General features: G+C 48.1%; 2 protein-coding genes across 10 annotated transcripts in view; one reads left to right on the forward strand and one right to left on the reverse strand.

The window, feature by feature from the left end:
- Positions 1-24,509, forward strand: part of ANKS1A (ankyrin repeat and sterile alpha motif domain containing 1A) — a 253,183-nt gene that overhangs the window by 225,739 nt on the left and 2,935 nt on the right. For 5 of the 9 annotated variants that reach the window (XM_077161541.1, XM_077161544.1, XM_077161542.1 and 2 more), the window contains 10 exons: positions 12,165-12,263; positions 13,985-14,137; positions 14,287-14,394; positions 16,664-16,825; positions 18,328-18,453; positions 18,766-18,837; positions 19,013-19,099; positions 19,683-19,820; positions 21,650-21,820; positions 22,853-24,500. In XM_077161541.1, the coding sequence (XP_077017656.1) occupies positions 12,165-12,263; positions 13,985-14,137; positions 14,287-14,394; positions 16,664-16,825; positions 18,328-18,453; positions 18,766-18,837; positions 19,013-19,099; positions 19,683-19,820; positions 21,650-21,820; positions 22,853-22,972 (1,236 nt within the window). In that variant the 3' untranslated portion in view covers positions 22,973-24,500. Of the gene's footprint in view, positions 1-12,164; positions 12,264-13,984; positions 14,138-14,286; positions 14,395-16,663; positions 16,826-18,327; positions 18,454-18,765; positions 18,838-19,012; positions 19,100-19,682; positions 19,821-21,649; positions 21,821-22,852; positions 24,503-24,509 lie in introns of those variants that run through there. The other 4 variants (XM_077161547.1, XM_077161548.1, XM_077161540.1 and 1 more) reach the window with 3 other exon arrangements.
- The window catches only part of TCP11 (t-complex 11), an 88,237-nt gene continuing 73,060 nt past the window's right edge, over positions 9,333-24,509 (reverse strand). The window contains exon 10 of the mRNA XM_077161552.1: positions 9,333-9,570. Coding sequence (XP_077017667.1) covers positions 9,512-9,570 — 59 coding nt within the window. The 3' untranslated portion in view covers positions 9,333-9,511. The remainder of the gene's footprint in view (positions 9,571-24,509) is intronic.

The following is a 24,509-nucleotide window of genomic DNA, read 5'->3' on the forward strand; positions in this document are numbered from 1 at the left end:
CCAAAACAGCCCTTGTCCTGATATGAGCAAAATGATGCTCAGACACAGGTTGGTGAGACCCAGCTCTCCGTGTTAAAGCCGTAGACGTCCTCATACACCAAACATCAGTTATAATTCATCTCTGAATCCTACCTGTGAACTCCTGGGGTCCCTGGACACCAGATGCAGTCCTCTTGGATTAAGCTATTTGTCTATGTTTGCTCATCAAGCACATAGCTGAGCTGGCACCCAAAGCTAGGTCTCTTCGCCCCTTATGGTGCTCTTGCCATGCCACTCTAGTCCCCATGCCTCCCTTCCCAAGGAAGGTGCTGCATCTGGGCCTCATGCTCAGTGTGTCCCCTCAAGGTCAGAGCCTGGTATTTGGGCCAGGAGGGCTGAGCTAGTACACCACTGCCCAGGTCAGACAGGCCATGCCACCCACCCACTTGTGTGCTGAGGGTGTTTTACCAAGAGGCTGAAAAATGAATCAGACCCCACTGGGTTGAGGCCCCCACATAAGCTATCCTGTACCTGCAGCAGCATCCATCACAGCCAAGTCAGTGGCAGATGTTCCCGCCTTCCACTCTCTGTGAAGCTTGCTGAACCCACATAGAAATAAACAGGGACATGCTCAGGAGAAAATTTAAGATTCTACTTATTTACAAAGAAAACTGGATTGGGAGTCAGGAGACCTGGGTTCTCCTCCAAATCCCTTATTTTATTGTATAACTTTGAAGGGGGGATGTTCTGGGAATGGGGCAGCAGAGGACTGGAAAGAATGCTACCCCTGCTACAGAGAGGATGGAGAGACCAGGCACCTGCTTGGGAGAGCCAGGTCAGAGGGGGCGTGGCTTCCATGAGGCCTGGAGGAGAGTTCTCCATCTGCTTCCCTGTTTCATCCAGCCTTAACAGAGCTCCTCTCACAGAAGAAGAGCTTGAGAGGACCTCCAGAAGTCACCTACGGAAGCCTCCAAATTAGGAACCAGTAACATTTTATTTCTCATCTTGACTTGAACAAGTCACTTTTCCCTCATCATTACTTCCTATCTGTTGACATCAGGACAAAGGTATGGGCTGGGTAGTTAGGAAAGCAGAGAAGTGTGGGTCAAGGCTGAGGGTCTCCTGTTGCCGAGGGTATGGCAGCTTTTTAAAGTGCCAGCTGTGAGTCAAGGGAAGGGTGTCAGTTGGAGGTCACTTTGGGAAGCTCCGTCAGAGTCCTCAGAGGAGGCACACACAGGTCAGCTTGGCCAGGCAGCAGTGAACAGATGAACACAGGCAGTTACACAAGCACACCTGAGTCCTGCCAGCAGGGTTGCACTCATTGTTTCATTTAGCTCTGAGGCCAGTGGCTTTATTCCTGTTTTACAAGGTTCTTACTTGCTTACTGGGTCTTGCTATAGAGCCAGTAATAGCAAACTGGGATTTGAGCCCAGTTCTTTTGTCTTTGTACCACAGGTGCCTTGCATGGTAGTGGGCTCACAGGAAGCCCTCAGACCCTTGGATGGGTTAAAGCAGGTGTGCTTCAGGGAGCATAGCCTGTATTTTTCATTGTTACTAAGATTTTCAAGCCACACTGATGAGTAGTAGAGAGCCCTACCCCCTCTTCCTCAGTTCCTGTGGCTCTTCCCCCTCTCCCTGGCCTGGCCTCTTACACACGCTCCACATTTGCTGGGTCTGGGACTCTCTGCGTTGGGGAACAAGGGAGTGCACATATCCCTTTTCCCTCTCCTTTCCCACCTGCACAGGCACACACCTGGAGAGTGTCACCACAGCCTCACACATTGATCCAGGCTCAGACCAAGGGCCTGCACCCCACATGGTAGTGCCCAGGGCAGCTCCAGTGCTGCAGCCACATAGCATGTCCTGGGGATGCCAAAACATTGCCTGCAGTGGCATCTACCAGCATTCGTGATGACTGGAAGAAACCTAACAGTCCTGTGACGGGTTAAGTCACAGCATGCTGGGTGCCGGAGTGCATGACAGTCACTTATAAGAGTTAAACAGCAGGGGGAATTGTTTGCAGTATGTGTGAGAAGAGCAGGTTAAAAAACAATATTCATGGTATAATGCATTTCTGCTTAAATTTTATTTTTAAAATAAAAGCTTAGAAAAATGCGCCAAAATGATGGTAGAAAAAATAATAATTCACTTAGAAAAATACACCTAAATGGTAGCAGCATTTTTTTTTAATTTAGATAGTGGGTTTGTGAGTGGTTTTTACATTTTTCTTTGTACTTTCTGTATTTACCAATTTTTTCATAATGAAACTGTATAACTTCACTACTCAGAAAATAATTTTCTGTTGATGTGGGGAAGAATTGAGAACGTAGAGGCAGGGCACAGTGGAAATCTACAGCATTCTTGAAAGCAGACAGGAAGTATCACTTTGAATGAGCCAGTGCCTGGGGAGCCCTGCAAGGTCATCCTCAGCACAGTGGTCCTTGCTGGCAGTTGGGGGGGGTCCAATGTGGATGGCCATCCTGCATCTGACCCAGGGTGTGATCCCCTCTTCCCTACTGAGCCGTCTCTGTTCATGAGCTTCAGCAGCAGGCCTCCCCAAGCAGGCAGGCCCCAGAAAGCAGTACAGGTATGGGGGGTGGGTAGTGTCCATTGGCGCCCCGCTGGCTCACTGGGTTGTCTCTTCCCTCAGCCTCCCGGCCTTCCCACTTTGGTTTGAGGAAGCCTGCTCTGCTCTCAGGGTCTGAACTTGCATTTTCATGTATATCAGGTCGAGCCCCACTCCCACCTCACCCCCGTGCACACCTTCTCTCCCCTCCAGGGCCTCTGAAACAGCTGTTCCCCTGGTCTCCTGCTCCTTGAGGTTGGCCTCCCCCTCTCACTTTCATTTTGCTCTCCTGAGAGAGGAAGACTGGGGGAGAGGGGAGGAAGGGGCTGCAGGGAGAAGGACAGCATTGTTAGTCTTTTCCCTGGGGGTGAATCAGTCCAGGACAATAGCTCTGTCTCATTCCTTCTCCCCTCAGAAGATGAAATTTCAGCCTTTTCATTTTTACCAGGTTACTTTCTGAGAAAAGAGAGAGGCTGTACTGAATATGGAAATAAGGCCACCATGGGAAGGAGCATGGCAAGCATAGAGTCTAGAAACCATTTCTGGAGATGATAAACCTCCTTGGGAGGTGAATCCAATCTAGGGCTGCCCTGGCCGGTTTTCCTCAGAATAAACGGCCTTTATTTGATTGTAGAGCTCATGCTAGAGGGGGCGAACTTGACTGCCGGCAAAGCCCAGAGATGGAGAGGTCAGGTGCATTGCTCCCGCCCCCAGCCCCCCGAGCCTGGACTCTTTTCCTCCACACGGATTCACATCACAAGGGACAGGTCTTACTGCCCTGGACTCTCCAGGGAAGTATGAAGTAGGTGTAAGGGCCAGGGTTATGGGGCTTCCAAGGAGCACCCCGATACTGTCAACCTCTCTTTCCCAGTCTCTGAGCTGGTTCCTGGGCTCCTGTCATGCCAGGAAGCCCTCTGCAGGGTCCTCCTGTGGAGAGCTCCTGGCTCCTGTCACAGACCACTTGGTCTTGTGAAGAGCACTGAAGTCAGGTTTCTGTCCTTTACTGCCAAGAGTTTCTGAAACCAGAGTTCCAGGGGCTTTTGAAACGAGTACCTTCCACAGGTGGACAGGTTGTTGCCAAACCAAGTTCACTGCCTGATGTGTACAAAAACCAATCTTTGACACCATAGTTTCAAAGAGAGAAAGAGTTTTATTACGGAGTGCTATGTAAGGAAACAGGAGGCAAAAAGAAAAAAGAAAAACAGCCAAGCCTCAGATCTGTTTCCCCGAATTGGAGAAACTCTGAGGTTTTTATGAGATTCAAACAAGGGAGGTGGAGGGGGTGACATTGGGATGTTGGGAGATACTGCCTGACTTGTTCAGTTAGAAGTACTTAAGCATGGGCCGGAGAAGCTGCCCTTGTAGATTGCCCGAAGCCATCTGGAACACTGGAAAGAGCAATGATCCCAGCCCACCTCCTGTACCAGACTCGCTGATTGTGCTTTAAACTGAGGTCTGCTTCTCCCAGATGCTTTTTCTTGCCGGACCCCCACCCTATTGGCCCCATTTGTCCCTGCCTTGCCACCAGGCCTCCCGCTCAGCAGGCTCACTTGGACACAGCACCCATGTGTGCAGGAGCCAGGCTGCCTGGGCTCTCATCCCAGCTCCACCACTAGTTTCCTGGAGGCTTTAGACAGATGGCTTTGTTCTCTCCATTTCCTGCTCTGTAAAAACGGGGATATCGCCTACCTCATAGCCCAAAAATGAGGACTAAATGAAATGGATGCAAAGCAGCTATCCCAGTGCCTGGAAGAAAGAGGAAGACAGTCACTAAATGTTACCCACATCTGGCCCATTATTACTCTTGGTATCACCATCATGGTCATCATTCTCTGCTCCTGCAGCCAGATGCCTCTCTGCTGTGTCCTCCACCTGTCAAATTCTTGGCCAGCTCAAGCCCTACTTTCCCAGAAAAGGCCTCCCTATACATCCCCCATCCCCTTCTCACTCACTCATCTCCCCCTCTGCTGGCGGTTGCTCCTTCTGACTCCCTAAGGCACTGGCCCCCATGGCTCCCTTTGGCCTTGCTCCCTGGTTTGTGTAGTTATTGTTCCCTGCTGGTGTCCAGCCAGCTGTCTCCTTCATTTACCACACAGTCCGTGGACATAAAACCCCTGCCTCCTTACCATCTCCCCTAGGGAACAGACGTGTCAACAGAGTCACAGTATATCATGGTACATGTGATAAAGATTTGCCTAAAGTTCTGTGAGCAGAAACACACAAACCGCCTGGGGGAGTCCAGAGAAGCCCCTCATGTAAGAACATCTGGCAGTTATTCAAGAGTGGGTAGGAGGGCGGGCTATGGTGGCTCAGTGGCAGAGTTCTAGCCTGCCATGCCAGAGACCCAGGTTCGATTCCCGGTGCCTGCCCATGCAAAAAAAAAAGAATGGGTAGGAGTTTACTTTTACTGGGATGGGCCTTCTGGAAACAATGCCCCAAACCACAGACAGATACTGACTTGGGGAAGATGTCCAAGTAAGAGAGAACAGCTCTGCTAGAGAGCATTTAGTGGATCAGTGGTAAAAATTCAGCTTTCCTCAACTCTAGCTTCATGCACCCCAGCAGAGCCAGGTATCACTTAACCCTTTCTGCTCTGGAGGGGGCTTGTGCTAGTCACAGCAGCCCCACCATATAGACTTCTTTTCTGCTGATCTGTGGCTTCTGAGTCTGGAAGGAGAGACCTGTTTGGATGGTCAATGGGGTGGGTGTAGGATGGGGACCCATGAGAAATTCATCCCTAGATACAGTCTTCCCAGGGAGACAGGCTCAGACAGAATGTTTCTTAGCCCTGGCATGGTTATCAGTCAGTGAGTATCAGTGAGGATACCTGTAGGCCAGAGCTAGCCAAGGCCCCTGGCCCTGCCCCTCCTTGTAAGGATGGGTCACTCGATTGCTGACAAAGCTAGATAGGCTGGGGGGTTCCCATTGGCTCTCCAAGGGTGACTGCCTCATGGCAGAAATCACATACTTAAGCATGTTCACATATATATTTAAACACCTAAATACAATTTCAGCGTCTCCTCTACCTGCCTGTCAGCTTCTCTTTCCCCACTAGATGGCTCTCTTGAAGGGCTGGAGTTTGAGTGTGTTGGAGACTTTGGGCTTTGGGGACTTACCACACTGACCCACGTGTTGGGTCTTAGGTTCCCAGCTGGCAGAGAGGTGGGAGGGGAGAACCCAGCTAACCTCACACCTTTCAGGTCACCCAAGCCTGGTGCCAAGGGCCTGCCAGAGCATCTCTGAATGTTTCAGCATCTAGAGCTATAACATTCCTAAGTCCTGAATCTCACAAGTGATCAGATAAAAGACCTGACGTCCCATTTGGCAGGCTGACCCATCCTTCCTTGCCCCGTATGCTACCCGTAGCCCTTTGCTGTACAGGAGATGGGCAGAGCACCATGCCCCATAGGGATGACAGGCACAAGTTGGGGCTCCTGTAGATCAGTGATCCTTGGGCCCTGAGTCAGCTTTTCCAAGCACACTCTCCAGTTCAACATACTTAGTCCCCTTTGAAAGAGGACTACTGAGCCTTGTGTACCTGGAAAAAAGCCCTGGACGGCATTCTGTAGGATAATGTACAAATTACTCCTCTCTTTTTGCCTTGAATCTTCTCATATGCAACTCTAGAGAAGAGGCAGAATGTAACTGAATGTAGCAGGGACGGGCCATGTAACCTTAGGCAAGTTACTCCACCTTCCTTATTACACCATGGGACAGCTTCCCTTTACCTAGCACAGAAAGTGTCAGCTCTCTAGGGTAACTTCCTAGCCAGGTGTCCTCATAGCAGCCTCCTTTCCCACTCCCTGCCGCACAGCCTATGCTGCCACTACCTACATCACTGCTCCCATAAGAGCCGGTTCTTCCCGCATCCTGCCTGTGCCCAAACTGTTCCCTCTGGCTCTGGTGTGCCCTTGATCCTTTTCTCTGCCTTCACTCTCCTGGCACCTCCATGTGAGACTGCCTCCCTCCACCTGTCCTCGGGGCATTGCTTATTGCTTGGTTGCCCTAGCAGGACCGTTGGTAATTTTTTCTTTCCCTAAGCACCCTCTTTCCCACCCTGGATTGTGTCCACACTCTCCCCAACTCTCCTCCCAGTCCTTTGCAGAAGACTCAAAAGACCAAAAGTGTGAAGCACCATTGACTTAGCTGTTTAGCCTCTTCTTTCTTCTTTTTTTGTGTCAGTGGTGTCCCTTCCAACCATAAGTCTCCCAGTCATTCAACAAATATTTATTGAGTGCTGACAATATGCCAGCCATCAGCTCTGAGTACTGGAGGCAGTGCTGTAAATGAAGATGACTAAAAGCTTTGTCCTCAGGGATGCCTTTCTGCTACCCTGCCCTTTGTCCCTGTCCCAAAGGGAGAGGAATTTTAAGTGGAGTAGTGCAGGAGGCAGAGGAAGTCGAGCCCAGGAGGATCCCTCCTCCTGGCCCATCACAGCCTCATGATCCTCAGCAAGTAAAACTGCCCCTTTTACTCTTAGGCTGAAAGAGATCTACATCCCTGGGGCTCTGCTCCCCAATACTCCCCTTTGTGAGCCTTTTCCACTGTTTGATGAGTGAAGACCTTACCTGGAGTTTAAGAAATTTCTAGCAAAATATTAACAAGTGAGATGCCTTTCAATATACAAAAAAAAAAAAAAAAAAAAAAAAACCACATTTCCTTCTCCTAAAATCCTATCAAGGGAATCAGAGCCCTACAGCCCTAGAGCCCAGAGAAAGCTGGGCAAAAAGTACTGTGGGGTCCTATAATAGCCCCTTCCTATATACCTCTAACCAGTCCCTCCTATCCTCTCCCTCAAGACCTCCAGAGTCAGTTTTTGCTATGCTCCTTCCTGCCCCTGGCTACAGGGCCCCCTTTTTCCCTCCATCTGTACATCACTGAACTGTGCCCAGGGATCTGGGGCCTCAGAGGCCCTGCTCCAGTGCTGGGAGCCTCTGCTCAGAGCACCACTTTCCTTGGTGCCTGTATTAGCTGAGGTTCTCTAGAGAAACAATCAGCAGGAAATATATGTAGATATAAAATGTATAAAGTGTCTCAGGTAACTGTGGGAATGTAGAGTCCAAAATTTGTAGGGTAGGCTGTGAAGTTGACAACTCCAATGAAGGGTCTGGACAAACTCCACAAGAGAGACTCTTTGGCTGAAGCAGGAAGAGAGCCTGTCTCTTCTGAATCCTCCTTAAAAGCCTCCCAGTGATTAGATTATACGTCACTCATTGCAGAAGACACTCCCCTTTGGCTGATTACAAATGGAATCAGCTGTGGATGCAGCCAGTGTGATCATGATTTAATTCTATGAAATGTCCTCATAGTAACAGATAGGCCAGTACTTGCCCAACCAGACAAACGGGCACCACCACCACCTGGTCAAGTTGACACATAACATGAACCTGACCATGACAGTGCCTGAAGCAGATCCTGGTAGGAAAAAGAAAGCATTCAAATGGATTTTGCTGATACAAAGTTGAACTAATTACAGCCAGGATAGGCACTGCTTCTCATTTGTGCCTTATTAAGGAAGGATGCTGAGTAATGATGTGTGAGATTGTGTAAGTCACTAAATGGGACACATCTGTCACTGAGTTTTAGCAGCCCAGCCTGGTTTTTTTTGCTGAGTCAACTGGCCGTAGGCCCCTAGATGCTGATGACCCTTGCTCCCATGGCCTGGGCTGCTAATGGAGAGCCTGTGCCCACAACCTGACCCTGTTTCTCCCTCACCATGAGGGTGTCTGTCCAGCCCCATTCCCTCACTTCCAAAACAACCAGTGGTCTCTCTCCAGGGGTCTATTCAGCCCTAAAAATGTGGATTCTGTAAATTTAAAGAGGAAACACTGCTCCTGCTTATTAGATAGAGAAAAGGTAGGTGGGAAGGAATTTCTGTGGGAAGGACATTTGTTCAAGGAAGTGAGTGTGATTCTGTGAAAAGCAAGGCAGCCTTCTCACACTTGGGGTGGGGGTTCTCATCCCCAGGTCTGTGACAGATCTCCCACCCAGTTCCCTCACAGGCGACCGCCCACAGTCTATACATTGCTTTTGTCTTTGATAGTCCTTACTTAAACTAGTGAAAAGAGTCTGGAACATGACTTTGGAGTTTGTGAAATGGAGATTTAACAATCCTTTTACCACTGTGACCTTGGATAAATCCATTTAGCTCTCTGAGCCCTGGTGGGGGGGGGGGGGGCAGGGGGTGTTGGTGTTTTCTGTTTGTTTGTTTTTTGCATAATGTGGGCCATACCTATTCCAAAAGTTTGTTGGGAATATTGCTTGAGAAATGTAAAAGGACTGGTACATTGCCTGGACCCATTTCTCTTGCATCTTCTGTGTGAGCCCAGAACAGCTCACTTCCCTCATAAAGACAGGCAGCTCTCTTAACCCCAGAGCTCATGGACCCCACAGGTGGTTTCTGGTGGGCTCTTCCCTTGAGGTCTCTAACTTGAAAACTGGGCTCTCCAGTGCTACCACTTGCTGTGTTGTAAATTACTTCACTTCTGTTCCTGTTTCCTCACTGTGAAGTGGGGGAGCCTAGTAAAACATCCTGGGGACAGAATGAGATAGGAAGGCGAAAGCCCATGCACAGACCCCAGGGTGGGGGAAGCGCTCTGGGCACCCCACACTGCTGCCCGGAGCCCTCCTATCCCCTCATCCTCAAACCAAGCAAAGTGCCAACTCCAAGAAGGGTAGGTCTGAAGACTTGTTATGTTTCCGATTTTACTTAGACTAAGAAACTTTTTTTTAATCTAAGAAAATATTAACTGAAGTGCACTGGCAAATGAACTGTTTTACTTTACTATCTCCCCAATTAAAAGCTCAGAACAAAAACTGCACATAGTAAGCTCTTGGTAAATGTTAGTGTGATGAAGTAGAAAGATCTTTTCCTCCATAACCCTTCTCGCCTTCTAGAAAAGAGTCTTCCAGAAGGCAGTAGCTGGTCCCTTTTCTCCCTTAGTTAACAGGGTGTGGTAACTTCCATCAATGCTTCTTGCCCTTTGAGCATTTGTAGCCCTTTGTAGTCACTACACGAACCAATCCTGCAGGAGGTAGATGTGACAAGTACAGGAAATCAGGCATCCTCTGCTCTGTACCCAGGACATGCTCTGACAACTGTTTGCTCTTATTTTCCATAAAACCCTTTGTTTCCATTGCCTCATTCTCATCAAAACTTCATACAGCCCAGAAGTTCTAATGATTGGGGGGTTGGTTAATGAAGACCCCCTCTCCAGTTAGATCTGGTTTTCCTTGTTATGAGACTTCAGTTCAGCATTAATGTTGCCCTAAAAGCTTGTGAATGTTCAGGTTACATTAGGAATTCAGAAAATTACTATCGTGCCTCCCTCTTTTAGGGTCACTGTTTGGTTTGGTTCAGGTCCTCGCTTAGGTGTCATTACACTTGATGAGTAGGTGGCCGCCTCTCTCTGCCCTTTTCTATCAGCACACCCTAGACTCAGGCCTAGAGTAACTGTAGGAACTGAGTGTGGGGACTCCTGGAAGCAGGGGTGACTCAGGAGCTACCTTACTGCACCTGTGGCCCAGGTCCTATGGGATGTTTTGTGGGCCCAGGGCTTCCCTCATGCTCCAGCAAAAGGCTGTGTTTTGCAGCCTGAGTGGAGAGGAGCTTCCAGTTTGGATTCAAAGCTCTCCTCACCCGGGACACTCTTCACCTGAGCTCTCTTAAGCTTAAGGCTTGGTGAGTATCCTCTGTGGGAACAAGTTTTTATCACCTTTGTACAGATTCTGGGGCCTCCTGCAGCCAGCAGTCACCACAACTTTAGTGCAAAGGTAATTGATCTGCCTGAGCCAGTCCAAGTTACTTAACTTTCCCATCTATAAAGGGAGGTAAACAATACCCACCTCAATAGACCAGAGAGTCCAAAAAGAATATCAAAAACACACAGGAATTTAGGACACATGAGGGGTGGTATTAAAGATAAGCGGGAAAAAGATCATTCAAGAAATAGACAACTTGTGGCCTGGAAACACTATTAAGCTGTATCCTTACATTAAACCTTATATCAAAATAAATTCCAGATGGATTAAAAAGATTTAAATGTGAGAAATGAAACCATAAAATGACAAAGAGAAAATGAGGAGATAAAATGTGGAAGACATTAAAAAAATAATCTTGGAATGGGAACATCCTTCTAACCCTGACAAAATTGAGAAGCTATACAAGAAAAGTTGCACTCGAGTACATAAAACTAAATTTCTGCATGAGCAAAACCAACATAAAAGTTACAAAATAAATGACAAGCTGGAAAAACAAAAGTCTAACTCATTTCATAAATAAAAGTTTAATTCCCTTACTCTATAAAGAATTTGTACAAGTCAATATAGAAAAGACCAACAACTCCATAGTAAATAAGCAGATAAGTCCTGGAAAAGGAACTAGAGATGCTTCCCCACACATTCAGCAGCTGAGCTGAGTAGACAAGAGCATCAGTGTGGAATCTCTGCTCCACACTTAGTGTGTGACTTCGGGCAAGTTACTTAACCTCTCTGTGCCTCATGTTCCCCAGCCGTAAAATGGGAATCACAGTAGTCCCTATTAAATGGGTTAACAATGTAAAGCATGTAGAACATGGATTGGGGGAGTAAGTGCTATATAAATGTTTAATAAAATACAAAAAGATTCTCAATCTTGCCCTTGGTTGAGATTATTATGATAAAGAAATGTGCAAATTAAAACTGCATTAATACTCCCTTCCTCCACAGTATGCTGCAGTGCACTCAAGTAATTGATGAGAGTATAAATATTTGTGAAAATTTTCAGTACACATGCTCTTTGACCAAGCAACTTCCCTTTTTGATAACCATCCTAGAAATGATGCTCATACAAGAGTTTTCATGCAGTACCATTTTTAATAGCAGAAATGGTATTTCAGTCCCTGTACATAGTAAGTAAACACCAGCCATTTTCTTCCTCCTCTCCCTCCTCCTCAGCATCATGCTTAGCGCTGGGCAGTGGGGGTTCCAAAAGTTTCTATTTTCACTCTACCCTATCATAGGCACTTCTCTACCCTCATCTGCAGCAGGGCCAGCTACGTACCACCCTTTTCTCCAAGCTAGGGAAGCTCCTCCCCAACAGTCTTTCCTTTAAGATTTCTCTCCTGGGATAGGGCTGGCTGAAATCCTATCCCACTGGGTACCTGCCTCTACTGCCAGTTGTCTGCTTGCGGTGGTAATTACAGCTTTGTAATTATAAAGTCATACCTATGAGGAATCTTGGGATTAGTCCCCCAGTTCTTAATCTTGAATGGCCATGGACCCTGCTCCCCAGAGAAATTCACTCAGAGGAGGACTAGTGCTCGTGGCCAGGCCTCAGCATGTAATGCCCCCTCACCCCTGGCTACTCCGTGCCCTGTGCACATTCTGGATACCCAGCACTGCCCAGCTCATCTGAGCACTGCCTGGGGATAGGAGGGGGAAGACTGGGCAGGCAAGTGTTCTGCTTACCATGGCCCCCTTCTTGCACAAGACTTTCTGGGCTGAGCTGGCCTCCATGGGGAGTCCCAGATCTCCTATGGTGAAGAGGAATTTGACAAGAGGCCATGACAGGCTGATGCCCTCAGGTGGCTACCAGCTGTCAGTTTAGGAGGGGTCCTAATGTTCTCCTTTCTTCTCTCAGGGGTCTAACGTGATGGAAGAGCAAGACCTGCGAGAGATTGGCATCAGTGATCCACAGCATCGGCGGAAGTTACTCCAGGCTGCGCGGTCCCTACCCAAAGTGAGTATATACAGCTCTGCAGCCTCAGCTTTTGCCAGAGCCAGGACCATCTCCTGACCACTGCCTAAACTGGGCACAGGGAGGAGCTTGACTCTGGGGCATGCAGATCTATGGTGGTGTCCACTCCACTTCCCAGGAGATCCACTGAGGCCAGCACAGAATCCTGTTACTTTCTTGCTAAATCCAAAGGCCCCTGGAGAGTTGGGAGAGCACTAAGGACAGTGAGGACCTTGTCTAGGCTCAGGAAGGAGAGTTCCCAGCCTCTTCAGGTCCCAAGAGTTTGCCCAGCTCAGGAGCCTGTTGCCACAGGCATGGCCTGTCTCTTGGAGCTCCCTTTGGGGTCTCTCCTGACTCACTCAGTACAAAATCAGCTTACACTAATCCCTTGCTTATCCAGATCTCAGGTCAAGCCCACTACCCCACAGGTAGGCCTAGAGGCACTTAGCAGCAGAAAGGAGGCAGGGACTGGTACAGCATGCCAAGCCGTTCCCTCTCCAAGATGCTGGTGCTGAATCTAGTGGAGGTACTGGGGCCATGTCTGTCTGTCTGTCTGTCTCTCTCTCTCTCTCTCTCTCTCTCTCTCTCTCTCATACACACACACACACACACACACACACACACACACACACACACACACACACACCAGCCTTAGATTAGGGAAGAGGCTGGGATCTGGCTTCACCCTTTTAGACAAAACCCAAATAACTATGTGTTTTGGTTTGTTAAAGCTGCTGGAATGCAATATATCAGAAATGGGTTGGCTTTTATAACGGGTTGGCTTTTACAATCTATTAGCTTACAAATTACTGTTCTGAGGCCATGAAAATGTCCAACTCAGGACATCAACAAGATGATACCTGGACTCTGAAGACAGGCTGCCAGCAGCTGGGGTTCCTCTGCCACATGGGAAGGCACATGGCTGGCATCTGCTGGTCCTTTACTTCTGGGTTTCATTGCTTTCAGCTTCTGTGTCCTGCGGGTCTTCTCTTAGCTTCTCCAAGGCATTCTTCACTAAGCTCTCTCAGCTTTTTCTGTCCTTTATCTTCTCATAAGGGACTCCAGTAAAAGGAATAAGACCCATCTTGAATGGGTGGGTCACATCTCAATTGAAATAATCTCACCAAAAGGTCCCACCTACAACAGGTCTGCACACGCAGGAGTGGATTAAAATACATGGCCTGTTCTGGTACATAACAGCTTCAAACCAACACACCATGTTTGTATGAAAGGCCTTTTGATCCCCAGACTGGATAAGAAGGCTCTGTCTCTTTAGTAGCCTCTGTGTGACTGTGAGTCTCTTTGAAGGCTGCTTCAGTGTTCCCTTGTCTGTTCCACATATAAGAACTCAGGAAGCACAACAAGCCCCAACTATAAAGGCAGCACTTGCTTCAGGCTCACATCATTTTCTTGTCCCACCAGGTCCTTGATCTCATCAGAGCACAGGATGGGAAGCATTCTGCAAACCTCCCCATCTAGCCTGACCCATAGGGCCATCTTACCCAGATGATGGGATGTTCCAGTGGTTACCACCCCTCAGATGTAATAGAGGGGGCTGTGTGAAGGGATGAATCAAGGGTACAGAGGCCCCCAGGCCCACTGTCCTGTCCCTTTCCCAGCCATGCTCTCTGGTGTAGGCTATGTGAATTGCTCTGGGCCATATGGTCCCCAGGGTATGTGTCCTGGATGCTATGTCAGTTCTGCTTCTCCTCCTCACCCCACAGGTGAAGGCTCTAGGCTGTGATGGGAACAGTCCCTGCTCCGTACCCTCCTGGCTGGACTCCCTGGGGCTGCAGGACTACGTCCATTCTTTCCTGTCAAGTGGCTACAGTTCCATCGACACTGTGAAGAACCTCTGGGAACTGGAGCTTGTCAATGTAAGTACAGCCTCTGCGCAGAGCTAGCCTGCCAAAACTGAAGTTAGAGGTGACATTCTGACCCACAGGGTGCGATTTAGAGGGCTACGGGGGCCTGTAAGTCCTGCCTGACCTCTCCTCTCTTCTTCCCTCCCCTCCTCACTGCCCAGGTCCTAAAGGTTCACCTGCTCGGCCATCGCAAGCGCATCATTGCCTCCCTCGCAGACAGGCCCTATGAGGAGCCACCCCAGAAGCCCCCAAGGTTTTCCCAGCTGAGAGTGAGTTGGGGGAAGGAAGAAAACGGATATGTGTATGTGTTTTGCATTTGTAAGAATTAAAAAAATATTCTTCAGAGTGACCTCAGCCTTACTGGAGAAAACAATCCTTCCCCTCTCTCATTGTTGGGGCCAAGAACACAGGAAAGGGTGTTTTTTTTGGCTCATTATTTATAAATTATATGCCTCCCATCTAGATTCAAAAAAGCTCCATCTAGCCTATAATAAAAGATCATTTAAAATAAGTAGAAAATAAAATTTGAGGAAAAGTTAGGGAAACAAATACTGCCCACAGCACAAACTTAATGGGCACTGTGGTAAATTCAGCTCCATGCTTGCCTGGTGGCAGAGGACAAGGGGACCACAGGGGAGGGGGCTGTGAGGTTGGAGGAGGTCCCCTTGCTGGCAGTCTGATGCGAACCTGACTCTCAGCCTCCCAGGCCCCTCCCCAAATCTTCTAAATTAAAATTCCTGAGGGGGTGAGTGGGAGGATAAGAGAACCTGCATTTTTAAGAACCTTACAGGTGATTCCATTACTTGAGCCAGTCAGTCCTTGGCTACACAAATGGGGAAGAACACAAGCTGAGTGCTCCTGCACAAGCCTCTATGACTGAGGCATGCATGGGCACAGAGAGCAACAGCTGCTACTCTTTTTCTTTTGTTTAATGTAGAAGTAATTGTTTCTGTATTAACTGAATTTCTTTGTGGTAACATATATACAACATAAAATTTCCCCTCTCAGCCACTCCCAAGCATGCCATTCAGTGGCACTGATCAGATTTAAGTGCTATGATATCAACACACCCTCTATTACCCAAACATTTCCTTCATCCCAAGCAGAAACTTGTACCCTTTATGCATTAACCTCCCCTTCCCCCTTCCTCCCCCAACCTGTACTCATTTTTCTAATCATTTGTATACATGGAATCATATATCTGTCCTTTTGTTCTAGTCTATTTCATTGAACATTCTTCAAAGTTCATCCATGTTGTAGCATGTAACTTCTATCATACATATCTACCACATTTTGTTTATATATTCATCTGCTGATGGACACTTGGGTTGTTCCCCCTTTTGACTATTGTAGATAATGCTACCATGAACATTGGTGTACAAATTTCTCTGAATCCCTGCTTTCAACTGTTTTAAGTATATACCTATAGGTAGGATTGCCAAGTCATAGTTCTGTTTAAATTTTTAAGGAACCGCCACACTGTTTCCCACAGTGGCTGCACATTTTACACTCCCAACAACACTGCATGAGCAAACCTATTTCTCTATATCCTTCCCAGCACTTATTTTGCTTTTTGCTGTTGTTGTTTTTAAATAATAGCCATTCTAGTGGGTGTGAGGTGGTATCTTATTGTGGTTTTGATTTACATTTCCCTAATGACTGACAATGATGAGCATCTTTTCATGTGCACACTGACCATTTGTGTGTCTTTGGAACAATGTCTGCTCAAGTGTTTGCCCATTTTCAAATTGTTCTATTTGTCTTTTTGTTGTTGAAGAGATTCTTTTTATATTCTGGACATTAAACACCTATTGGATATCTGGTTTCCAAATATTTACTCCTATTCTCTTGCTTATCTTTTCACTTTGTTGATAATGCCCTATGATGCACAAAAGTGAAAAAAAAATTGATGAAGACCAGTTTATCTATTTTTTTCTTGTTGCTCATGCTTTTGATGTAAAATCTAAGAATCCATTGCATAATACAAGACCCTGACTATATTTCATTATATTTTCTTCTAAGAGTTTCATAGTTTTAGCACTTAGATTTATGTCATTGATCCATTTTGACTGCATTTTTTGTATATGGTGTGAGGTAGAGGACCTCATTCATCCTTTTACATTTGGCTATCCAGTTTTCCCAGCACTATGACCCTTTTTTTTTTTTCTATTTGGTCAATAATATTGTCCCTCCTTTTATTTCTGATTTTTGTTATTTTACATTTTCTCTCTTTTTTTCTTTGCCAGTCTAGTTAAAGATTTGTCAGTTTTACTGATGTTTTCAAAGAACCAACTTTCGATTTTATTGGTTCTATTGTTTTTCTTTAACTAGACTGGCAAAGAAAAAAAGAAAGAAAACGTAAACAATTGTATGCTAAGTTTTTTTCTCAAGAAAGAGCTTTGTGTTTATGTGCCCCAGAGATCTGCAACATGGCTTGTGACAGATAATTTTTTTAACTGCAAAATTTTTTTAACTTAGAACTAACAGATTCTAAGTTTCACCTGAATGTTTCTCCCCATTGCATTTTTCCCACTGCAGTGCCAAGACTTGCTCTCCCAGACATCTTCTCCCCTAAGTCAGAATGATTCCTGCACCGGGAGATCAGCAGACCTGCTGCTACCTCCAGACACAGGCAGGAGGCGACACGACAGTCTCCATGACCCTGCAGCCCACTCTCGAGCTGAGCGCTTCAGAATCCAGGTGAGGCAGGAGGGGAAGGACAGATATCGGTCCACCTCCCCCACTGGCAGCCACTCATCCTGGCATCCCAAACACCTACACTCATTCCCCACCCCGCTGCCATGTGTAAGATGATCCAACAACCTAGCTCCCAGTTCGTTGACTGCTTAACTCCCTTCCATTGGTGGCTGCTTGGGGACACCTCTACACTCTATCTGGCCTGGACCAGCCCTCCTTCAGAAGTTTGGATCACCATCTTGGCTATAACCTCCTGCTTGTCAGCAGTCTGTCTGTCATAGCACACTCGTCCCAATTCCTTGATTTTCTCCCAATCTCTCAGCCCCAATCCATCCTCTGGTTTTTCCTTACCCTGCTTATTCCCTGGAACTAATTTCTCTCCAGCCTCCTCAACTCCATATCCTTATACTCCACCTGCCAGCAAAACTGCAACCCAGACCAGACTCCATTCTTTCTTCTCTGTTTCTGCAACATGATGGTGGCTGCACTATCTGCTTTCATGGGCTCTCGGCCTCAGCTGCAGCCCTCACCCTAGGTTGCCTCCATCTGGCATTCCTAGATCACCCTCTCAAGGTATTACCTTGGGGACCTCCCAGATTTATTCAACACTTACCTGTCCTACCTCCTGACTTTGTCTCATGTTCACTGTCTTAGCCTGTTAGACACAAGATTGGCAGGTGTCCCTCATCCCCACAGAATAAACGTTAGATTCTGTCTTTTTCTCTCTTCATTCACACTTCTCATTTCTAGTTTCCAGGGATATCCTTTACCTTTCCACATCACAGCCATGAATTTTAAAAGATTTTTAAAATGTGTTATTCAGTTTTAGTTGTTCTGTACCAAGAGACTCTTTGCACATTGCTGGGAATGGACATCTTAAATACTTCTTGACTCTTTTCAACCTCTTCTTCATTCCTTTATCCACTAAGGATCCCATCATCTCTTACCTGGACTCTAATGATTTCCTAGCCCTCACCCAGCTGCCTGCTGTTAGAACCAGCAGAATTTAAAATGCCTACTTAGCCATGGATATTTTACTGACTTTCCCCTGAGTTAACTCCAAGGCTCTTGCCGAAGACATGAGGCTTCCAGGGATTGGGCTTCTACTATTTCCTTTGTTCTTTATGCTTCAGCAGCATCCCACAGTTTATAGTGCCCCAAAGGTATTCTGCTCTTTCCTCTTCCCCTCTCTAGTTTTGTTCATTTCCCCACCTCCTTTAAGACTCAGGCACCACTTTCCCCACACAGCCCTTCCTGATTGAGCCCTCTTCTTGGTGATTTAGGTCCCTGCTTCTTCACCTCAGTAGCCACTGCCCTTTTTTCATAGATAGTACCTCTGGCACAGTGCCCTTGAATTGCTTCTCTGCATCCCTGCCCTCTCCACCCAATGCTTGAACTCCTTGAGGTCACTGGCTTCTCTGGCCTTGGGTATCCTGGAGCCAGGAAGAGAGTCTGTGAGCTCCTTTGGAGAATGTAATCAGCCCTCGACTCTGCATGTTCTGCAGGAAGAACACCACGAAACCAAGCTGACTCTTCGTCCCCCAAGCCTGGCCGCCCCCTATGCCCCTGTGCAGAGTTGGCAGCACCAGCCAGAGAAACTCATCTTTGAATCCTGCGGTTATGAAGCCAATGTAAGTTAACTCCTGCTCTCCCAGCATGGCCAGACTTCCTGCTTCCTGCCCTGTCCTTGAGATACAGCAGGTTCTCAGGACCCTCCACAATGCCACGCCCAGGGCTCTGATGCCATTCTCCACTCCTGAGACCCTCCCCGCAGCTTAAGGGGAAAGGGTAGAATTAGCCAGAGCATTTGCCAACTGGGACAGGAAAATAGTATTACTGAGAGAGGTAACCCCCTGATTGTGGGATGGTCCCCAGTTGACTAAGTCACCCCTTTATAGCAGTGTGGAGTCAGTCCTAAGCCTGGATACTGCTCATTCTCACAGTATCTGGGCTCCATGCTGATCAAAGATCTGCGAGGGACAGAATCCACTCAAGATGCCTGTGCCAAGATGCGGGTAAGTTAACCGTAGTGAGGAAGGGTGTAGGGGGAACAGGTAAGGAAACAAATGGGAGCACCAGCTGCAGCCACCTGGGCCCTGCAGCTAAGGGTGGGAGAGAGGCTGGGGACTGGAATCCAAGTGGACTTAGCCCTGAGAAGGGGCATTCACAAGGCCACCCCATTTCCTACAGAAATCCACTGAGCACATGAAGAAGATCCCTACCATCATCCTGTCCATCACATACAAGGGCGTCAAGTTCATCGATGCCTCCAATAAGGTATACTTCCTACAAGGACTGTTGGGGCAGTGGGGGCCAGGGACCCTAATACCAGCTGGGTGTCTTCCCTTAGAGTGTCTCTAGCCCCTTTTTATTACTCTCTGTTCCCACCACTTAGCCCAGTACTTGTCTCTGACCTGCTCAAATACCCTTATCCTTGGTTCTTGCCTTCAGCCCCCTGCCCCCACCCCAGTGCACAGCTGATGCTTTTCTTCCTCATCGTGGATTCCATTGGCCCCACTTACTTGCTCACAGGTCTTAATAGCAAGATTTCCTGAATGAGCAAAGGATGCCACTGAGACCCTTCCCCACCTTACCCCAACTCCTGGAAGAGCTGATGTTTGGATGTGAACATTTTACTCCCTCATTTGCCATGGTCAAGGGTGGAGATCCCAATCTGAATCAAGTAAACTTGGGCACAAAAAAATGGAGAGAAAAGAGGATATGATGTTTGGCTTACCACTCTAGGCAGGAACAAAGAAAGATGGTGGTGGTAAAAAGGCTGGGGTGGGTACTGCCAGAGTCATGCCCCCTGAGGGAAACTGGTTACCAGAGGATTCCAGAACACTGCTTTCCCCGACAGAATGTCATCGCAGAACATGAGATTCGGAACATTTCCTGTGCGGCCCAGGACCCAGAGGACCTCTGTACCTTTGCCTACATTACCAAGGACCTGCAGACCAGTCACCACTACTGCCATGTTTTCAGCACGGTGGATGTGGTGGGTGGAGGCCTAGGGCCGGGGTCGGGCTCTAGACCTATGCTCTGAGAAGACAAAGCAGCAGAGTTCACCAGCCAAGGAGGGGCCTAGCTGAATGAGGCTGCATACAGGTGGAGTGGGCCTGGCATATGGGACCACCTCAGTGCAGTGTTGTTCTGGCATCTGGTTGGCACTTAGAAAACATTTGGTTCACGAATGAAACCTCAGCAGTCATCCAGTCCAATTCCTCTTTATACAGTGATAAGAACTAAAATACAGAGGAGAGGCTTATACAGGATTCCAGTGACAGAAGTTTTTCCAGTTTCTAGCCGAGTATTTCCTAGATCAGGCCAGTCCTTTGCCTTCCTTAGAGTTCTCTTTGTCAACCTGCTGGCCCAATTCCCCAAATCTTTAGCCTGGGTCATCTCCCCGAAATGCCCTCTGCTTCCCTCTTGGAGGCAGCAGTGCCCTCCTTGGCACTAGGTTTTATACCCTCAGATTTCTGCTCAAACTAGTTTTGGGGTGCCCTGAATTGAAGAGGAAGTGCATCCTCATGTACACTGCCCACCAAAGATAATGAATTAATCCATGAATAACGATTCTCTCTACTCTGAGTTAGTACCTAATGGTGACCTAAAGGTCATCTCCTTACCCCAGAAGTTTTTTCTAGAACTTTGCTGCCTTCAAGGCAAGTAGCTATTTCTAAAAACTCTGGCTCCCAGAACATTGACAGCTCTAGGACTATCCTGCACCCCTGGAACCCTGACACCCCACACCGCAGTGCTGCTCCTGTCTAGAAAGGAGTTTGGGAACCCAGATTCCGGCAGCAGGCTCCTGGCTCTGCCACTTGCTATGTCATCTTAGAAACTTCACCTCTCCCTATTTCCTCAGCTATACACGGGACAATAAAATAGCGAACATCATGGGGTTGTTTTGAAGATTAAAAGAGCTAATCCACAGAGTTCACAGTTCCTGACACCTCCCTACCCAGTTTTCTCATGTACAGTCAGTTCTGCTATAACACAGCATTACATATTCCTAAAAATCACTTTGCTCTATAAAACTGCACCTTAAAAACCATATGGTTTGTAGAATAGGATGAGGCACACGACACCCAAACTCAGTCAGGGACATATTTTCTTGAAAAGACAGGAATCTAACAAAAAATAGCACCATTTGGTTAAAATGATTAAGAACAACATAAATACTACAATAAATATGGCCCTTCACCTTGAAAATGACTGGGCTTGGCTTGTGGAAGCGTGCACCTTCACTCCCCCCAAACCACCAGCCTGGCTCCCCTGACAGCAAGAGGAAGAGAACAAGAGGGAGGGAGAAAAAGAATGAGAGAAAGAAAACAGATAACAAGGAAGAAAAATACAAAATCTATTGACAGGAAAGCAATGAAGAGAGAAGGGTGTGGGCTGCACAGCTGGGTGGCTGTTAAAGGATTGTGGGCCCTGTGGCAGGGAGGTGGGGGGGGGGGGCTGACTTGGATGGGTGTGTCCTCATGAGGTGTGTGTGTTTGGGGGATTCCCATGCCACACAGTTCACCTGGGGGTTTGCATTTGCCTAGTAGTGTTTCTCAGACAAAGTTGTGCATAAAGGAGTGCAAAGTTTGTTTTATGCTCAAATTGTACCCAAATGTATCAGTTGTTTTACAACAAATGTGTTTTCAAAACCAGTGTTATGGTAGAATTGACTGTACTTAAGTCTTGTTACCTGTCTAGATACTGCCCTGCCCTTGCCTGCACTCTGGGTGGGGATGTGGGGGTAAAACAAACATTACAGAAAAGGAGTGCAGTGGCTTTTAACCCACATATGCTTGCGCATATTCTCTTTCCTCCCAGAACCTGACGTACGAGATCATCCTGACACTGGGACAGGCATTTGAAGTGGCCTATCAGCTGGCCCTGCAGGCCCAGAAGTCCAGGCCAGTGGGGGTCTCTGCTGCTGAGATGATTGAGACAAAATCTTCCAAACCAGTGCCTAAGCCTCGGGTCGGCACAAGGAAATCAGCAGTACGTGGGCCCCAGCTTCCAAGGCTCCCCATCCCCCTGGGCCCTGAAATTTGAGGCATGGGATACAGCTGCACAAAGGAGGGTTTTCCCACACTTGCAGATTGCTGGCCTTTCAGGGGAATGGCCCTCAGTTTGTTACCCCCACTGCCAAGTTCCACGCCCTGGGAGGGCAGCAGCCCCTCATGAGGAGAGCAAGTGTCCACCTCTGGGTTGTCCTGCTCTCCTCCCCTCCCATCATGGGCTGCAGAGGGCAAGACCCAGGCGAGCCTGTAGTAACGCCCTCCCGGTGTCTGTCTGCTTTGCTCTGTGCCCCAGGTGCCGCTGCCCCCTGATAGTCGCTGTTGTTACTGTCACACCTGCACCACCCATCGTCCTTCTTATCTTCCGCTGCCGTCTGTTAGTCCTGGAGTCAAGGTCTTTACACTTCCTGCTATCATGTGTCTGTCTCCCCAACGTGACCGTGAGCTTTGTAGACTCAGTAGCCTCTCTATGTACTGAGTGGCATTTTCTTCTTTCCTGCAATGCCCTCCTGCCCATCCTTGTCTGTGCTTTCGCCCTCTGTGTTTTTCTGTTGTGTGTCCTTTTTCTCCGGAGTTCTGGGATGACAACTGTGGTCTTGCCTCAGGGTGAGAGCTTTCTGGCCTTGTCAGGGAGAACGTAGTTTGTCCCATACCCCTTTGCCCCTTCCTCTCCACCATGAACAGGTTTGGGACTTATAGCAGGATGCTCGGGCAAGGAGTCTTTAACTGATAAGTTCTAAGAAATTCCTGGGAGAAGAAATTGTTCCTGGTGAGGCCTGGAGATGAGCCCTCTGCCTGATGCTCCAGGGAGGATGGCACTTCTCTCCTATCTCTGCCCCACAGTGGGCTTGTTCTTTGAATGGGAATTAGAACTGCCCCACATTGGATATAGGAGCCAGCATGGCCTGGGTGGGAGTGGGGTAGGGGTGGAGGAAGCATGCTGGACCCTGTTTGCTTCCTAATCATGGCATGTGCTTCCTTTCTGACTCTGCCCTTTTTCCTTCTTTGGCAGCTGGAACCACCCGATATAGACCAAGATGCCCAATCCCATGCCAGTGTCTCCTGGGTTGTGGACCCAAAACCAGACTCTAAGCGGAGCCTCAGCACCAAGTATGAGACCACTATCTTCTAAAACAACCCATCCCTGTCTCCACTACTCTCACTGTGCCTTTGCCATCTGATCTTTCTGCTGTTCTCAACTCTCCTTCCAGCTCCTGAAGTCAAGGCCACAGCCCCTCTGGGGCCTGCTCTCCTCCTGGGCAGCAGCTCTAGACACTGTACACTAACAGCTCTTGTACCTAACACCACCAAACACTGTGAATTCTCCCCCTTGGGCTGAGGGCAGCTTGGAGGAGGGGGGTGAGGGGGTGAGTCACCTTTGAGGTGGGTACCAAGAGGGCTAAGGGGTTCTGTTATACCCAGAAAGCCTCTGCAAGCAGGCACTGTGAATATGGAGGGGATGGGAGCAGCCCTCAAGCAGAATCAGACAGCACCAGTGATCATTCTCTCTGAGTTGGGCTGGAGTTCTGTCTCTTGGCTCTCCTCATCCAGTGCTTCTATATTGAGCCACAGCTGGGTGAGGCTGCTATGAGCTGTCTGTTCTCACCTTTCCTGATATAACCAACCACTGTGACCACCCAGTGCCAGAATCCCCTTGCACCCTGCTACCAGCTGGCCTGCAGCCCTGCCCCTTTCTCTGCTCACAGGTGCTGGCCCCTCTCATGGTCAGGCCCCTGTGAGACCCTGTGTGCAGCGATGTGGCTTTGACCCGGGTGAGACTGTTCTCTGTAGGGGCCCTTGTGCACATGACATCTTGGGCACATGGGGCTCAGAATATCTGAACCTTCATAGGCTTGCTCCACTCAGCAGATTTATTGGTTCTGATGGGTTTTCCACTCCAGGAAATGGGATGGCATATATGTGGTTGGTCCCTCATATCTTCACCATTGAGTCACTAGCTTGGGAAGCCCTGGGCCTGGCTTGAGTCCAGCTCACCAAGGAGGAAGGCCTTCCTGTAGGCCTCAAGAAGAGTGAGGCTGTACTCTGCATACCTGGTCCACCTTCTTCCCTCACCCACAGAATGGACAGGGAACTGGACCAACCAACATCCATTGTCCTCCAGGATGTTCTGATACTTCTCCACCATATGGTGTCAAAGATAGCCATCATCTGGTCCTTTCCTTGACCCACCTCTCTCAACCTCTTAATTCCTCTGAGAGGAGAGGCTATACAGTTCGTCACTTCAAATTGGTTCAGCAACTGGGATCATGGAGTTGAGTCTGAAGAAGCCCCACATCTCCAGTGTAGACAAATCAGCTTAGTTGGCAGGAGATAGAAAACAAGCAATTCCATTAGAAGCAATGCAAATGTAGCATATCCAGTATAAAAGCCAGTAAGTTATAGCAGTTTTTTTTAGAATTTAAAGCCAAGTTGATAAACCAGGGTGGGTCCTTCTGCCTGCCTGCCTGTCCTTGTGCCTTTCAGAGCAGACATCCTGAGCCAGAGGCAGCGTTGGGCAGCAGGCCATGGGCACTCGGAAAAGGCCTTGGAGGGCATTCGGGAGGCTGTGAGGGACCTTCTTATTTTGCTTCTGTATTTCCTTTCAGTTTCCTCTCCTCTAGTAGTCCCCTTTGGTTAACCCTTTCCTCCCCTCATTGTGTTTGCTTCTG

This window comes from Tamandua tetradactyla, chromosome 5 (assembly GCF_023851605.1).
Source record: "Tamandua tetradactyla isolate mTamTet1 chromosome 5, mTamTet1.pri, whole genome shotgun sequence".
Taxonomy (NCBI): Eukaryota; Metazoa; Chordata; class Mammalia; order Pilosa; family Myrmecophagidae; genus Tamandua; species Tamandua tetradactyla.